The 3,931-nt window shown below is 32.4% G+C and overlaps 1 protein-coding gene across 1 annotated transcript; it reads right to left on the bottom strand.

The window, feature by feature from the left end:
- Positions 1 to 1,102: 1,102 nt before the first annotated feature.
- Positions 1,103 to 3,153, bottom strand: LOC131628197 (protein RGF1 INDUCIBLE TRANSCRIPTION FACTOR 1-like). Its single transcript, XM_058899060.1, has 3 exons — positions 2,753 to 3,153; positions 2,440 to 2,682; positions 1,103 to 1,698 (listed from the first exon to the last, which is right to left on the bottom strand). The coding sequence occupies exons 1-3, from the start codon at positions 2,924 to 2,926 to the stop codon at positions 1,450 to 1,452; spliced, it is 666 nt and encodes a 221-aa protein (XP_058755043.1). The 5' UTR covers positions 2,927 to 3,153; the 3' UTR covers positions 1,103 to 1,449.
- Positions 3,154 to 3,931: the final 778 nt, after the last annotated feature.

The following is a 3,931-nucleotide window of genomic DNA, read 5'->3' as shown; positions in this document are numbered from 1 at the left end:
TAATGATCCTTTGAGTTTTCTTTCTTAGGTTGTATTTGGTGGTTAATTTTCTTTCGGGTTGTTATCTCCTCCGGATCTTTTGTAATCGTTTGTAGAACTTTTGGTTCTTTAATATATTTCTTGATTAAAAAAAAAAGCGAGAAAATTTTACATGCAGTAGAGAAGTGACATAAAGTGAATGTAAACTCTATGTTTGAACATAAGATTCTTATTCTAATGTCTAAAAATTTTCTACTAGTGTATAAGATTCTGTTATGTGTAAGATTCTTCTGCTTGCTTGTGTATGAAATTCTATGGTATGTGTAAGATTCTTCTGCTTTAGCTTTATTGAAAAAGAATCTGAACTGAACATGGAATATTTGACCGTTGCGGTTCGATGCGGTCCGTTGCGGTTGAAACACCGTTATAATGCATTATTAACTGTTTAGCTGCGGTGGTGATGCGGCTGTTGCGTGTGATTTCAGTTCACACCGCAATTACGATCCGTTGCCGATGTGTTGCTAACCGCAACCGCAATATTGCGGCCGCATCAGGTGATGCGGTCCGCAATTTCAAACCATGTCATAGTTATGTGATTATTCGAACAAAATTTGATCTAAAATGTTGCAGTATAAGGATTTTTGGATTTAAAAATTTACGAGTATTACTATTTAAAATTTTGAAGTGAGGGGATGAAGAGATTTATGACCTTGGTATATCGCAAATGGTCCAGGTTTAAATCTGATTTGCAAAATCCAAAGAATAACAAACCATAATAGAGACCTTCGTATGATTCATATTTTTCGAGAAGCAAATAAGTTTGCGGACGAACATTGCAAGGCGGGGTATTAATTTATCAGGAGGTTACTTTTATATGAAGAGTGTCCTAATTAATGTATAGCACATATCTTAAAAGATCTGAGAGAAAAAATTGTTCGGATTATTTTTATGTAATTTTTTTTTGTTGGGCTTAGGCGTTCCTTAATTAAAGAAATATATGACAAATAATCGACTCAATTGAGATAGCTCATTTTAACCACTCTTTTGTCTCAAAACCCTTTATAAGAAACTTGAAAATAATTTGAAGATAATAGACATCAAGGAGAAATCAAACAATGTTTCCTTATATAAAACCGTTCATGTGTATAGGGAACAATTACACCTAACATGTTTCATCAAATATATTATTAACTAATTTAACAAATGCACAAATGCAAAGCAAATCAATCATTGCACCTCAAAGACAGCCAGCCTATCTTCAAAAGTAACACAAAAGTTCTCCATTCCTTAAATTAATAAGCCTACCCATTAAGACAGCTTAGAACACTTTTAGATTAAAATCAACTTTCAAACCCACATGGTGATTGTGAAAAATGAGCTGTATAAAGAACACAAATCCAGCTTGTAAAACTAATCATGAAACCATAATATATATCCAAAAGAATTATAATACTATATGAATATTAATGATTAGGGTCCTAAAGGTGCTCTATGAGGTATTCCCTTTCTTCTCCTTGAATTTGAACAAGCTTGTTGAGATGAATAAGGAGAAGACGTGCTTTTGTATACTTGTTGTTTGTGGATTCCTTCACGCATTATTAATATTTCTTCGTCTTCTTCCTTTGATAGCAACTTTCTTTCCTGCATTTTACCTATTTCTTCCTCTTTCTTTGTGCTTAAGACAAAGCTTGCATTCCCATTTTTCTTTATTCCTACAAGCTATTATAATTTTATGCACAATTGTTACAACAACAACAATGACAATGATGATTAAACCAATTATTTACCATTCAAAAAATTTAAGTAAAAACAAGAACTATAACAGCTAGGAAACATAGTTGCTTGCTTCATAAGGTACCTCCATGACTTAAATTTTAATAATTATTCATATACATTAACTATTTTTTTAGTATTTTCATGAACAATGGCACCTTCAATAAGTGCTTATGACCCCAAAATATTATAGGTAAGTATTCCTTATATTTTTTCAAAAATGTATCCATTATATATTTTTCTATAATCAAAATGAAATAACAAGAATATAAGAGGTATTTTAACCCAATATATAAAATACAAAATATTTTAAATAATATTTTATTAATCCGCAAATCTTATTTCAACAGCCAGAAGCTGATATTGTTAAATTGAACGTCATTACTAGACTTTCAACATTACGATGGTTCAAACTCTAATACGCACAGTTATTTATGTGAGTTTATAGTAATTATTACCCATAGTTTATTATTAAATTAATTTCATTATATTTTCTTATATTTCATTATTTTAAAATAATTCTTAATACAAAAGTTGATACCTAACAAAAGTTTAAGGGTTAAAAAAATTATCATTAATAAATTCAAATGATATCTGCCCCTATTAATTTGTTAAACAAAAATAGAATAACAATAAGAATAAAAAAGGAGAGTTAATAAATTAAATAATGAGAGAGAAATTAGTTACCTTGCAACCCAAAGAACAGAAACGAAAAGGGTCCAATAAATATCTTGCACAAATTTCACACAAATGTGAATTACTCTTACTTCCACTAATAACAGCATTAGTATTCTTAATCTGATTCTGTGGCCTCTCATTAAGAAAAATCACTCTAGCACTGTTAATCACATACGTTTGAACTCCAGTTATATCCAATACCTTCTGAATCTCCACCACCCTCACAACATCATGATAAGACGATCTCCGTATCTGCATTGCAATTTCGCGTAAAATTAATAACATTGAAATTTCTGTAATCTAATTGAAATATAGTACTCACTTGAATTAGTTGATGGTCGTTGTGCCAGGATTGTTTGCAGTAAAAACAGAATGATTCCATACAATCGAGACAATACATGTTGCATTCGTTTCTCGGCGCGTTGATGTGAGTTTTGCAGGAAGAGAAGAATGTGGTTGATAGTAATGGTTCAAGCCATGGTGGTGTTACCGACATTGTTGAATATGATTTGAAATTGAGGAACTGAGAGAGAGAAAATGAGAGAGAAGATGAAAAGAGTGAATGAAGAAAGGGAATAGTATTGTTATATAGTATGGAAAGTGAGGGTTGAAAAGAAAGGATGGTTGGTTGAGAGGGTTTTGGATCGTTGGATTATTGGAGTTTGTTTAGGTTACGCTACAGCTGCTTTGTTGGTTTTTTCGGCAATATTTTTTTTGCATCTTTTCGGTGTGGATCGTCGTCATATTTCATTTTACAACACAACAATCACGCGTCACGCCATCATTTTTGCAACAATTATATTTCTCTCTTTAATTTAATAACTCTTTTATAAAAAATAAATTAAATAAATTAAAATTAAATCTTAAATTATTTTAGTGAACAAGTATATAAGATTTTTAAAATGGAAAGAATTGTTAGTTTATATTTTAAATAGTGTATTATAGGTTCAAATAAAATAACACAACTCAAAGAACAATATAATGCAGGATGTGGGGGTCTTTGTCGCGACAAATTCGGGGCTTGGATGAGAGGTTTTTCAAAACACATTGGGCGGTGCAACAGTCTTCATGCTGAGCTTTGGGGGGTTTTCAAAGGCTTGAAGTTTGCTTGGGAGAAAGGCCACAGGAAGATTGAGCTACAAACTGATAACCGAACGGTTGTAGAATATGTCAATACTTGCAAGTCCGGCAATGGAGAAGGTAGCGACATTATCCGTCAAATCAGAGACATGTTGAATAACGATTGGGATGTGAGAATCAAGCATATCCACAGAGAGGTAACCCACTGCACAGACACTCTAGCGAATCTTAGTCTTCGTCATAGGCTAGGTTTCAGAATTTATCATCAGTTCCCTACCGAGCTAGCTCAGTTGCTTGAGATAGATGTTACGGGGATCCCTATTCCCCGTGTGATTTACCTTTAGTGTTCTTTTGCTGTTTGGGCTTCGGCCCTCTCCGATCCCAAAAAAAAAATTAATAATACAACCAAATATCAAATAAT

Source organism: Vicia villosa, unplaced genomic scaffold, assembly GCF_029867415.1.
Source record: "Vicia villosa cultivar HV-30 ecotype Madison, WI unplaced genomic scaffold, Vvil1.0 ctg.000429F_1_1, whole genome shotgun sequence".
Taxonomy (NCBI): Eukaryota; Viridiplantae; Streptophyta; class Magnoliopsida; order Fabales; family Fabaceae; genus Vicia; species Vicia villosa.
The sequence above is the reverse complement of the archived record's forward strand: the minus strand, read 5'-3'. Positions and strand labels throughout refer to the sequence as shown.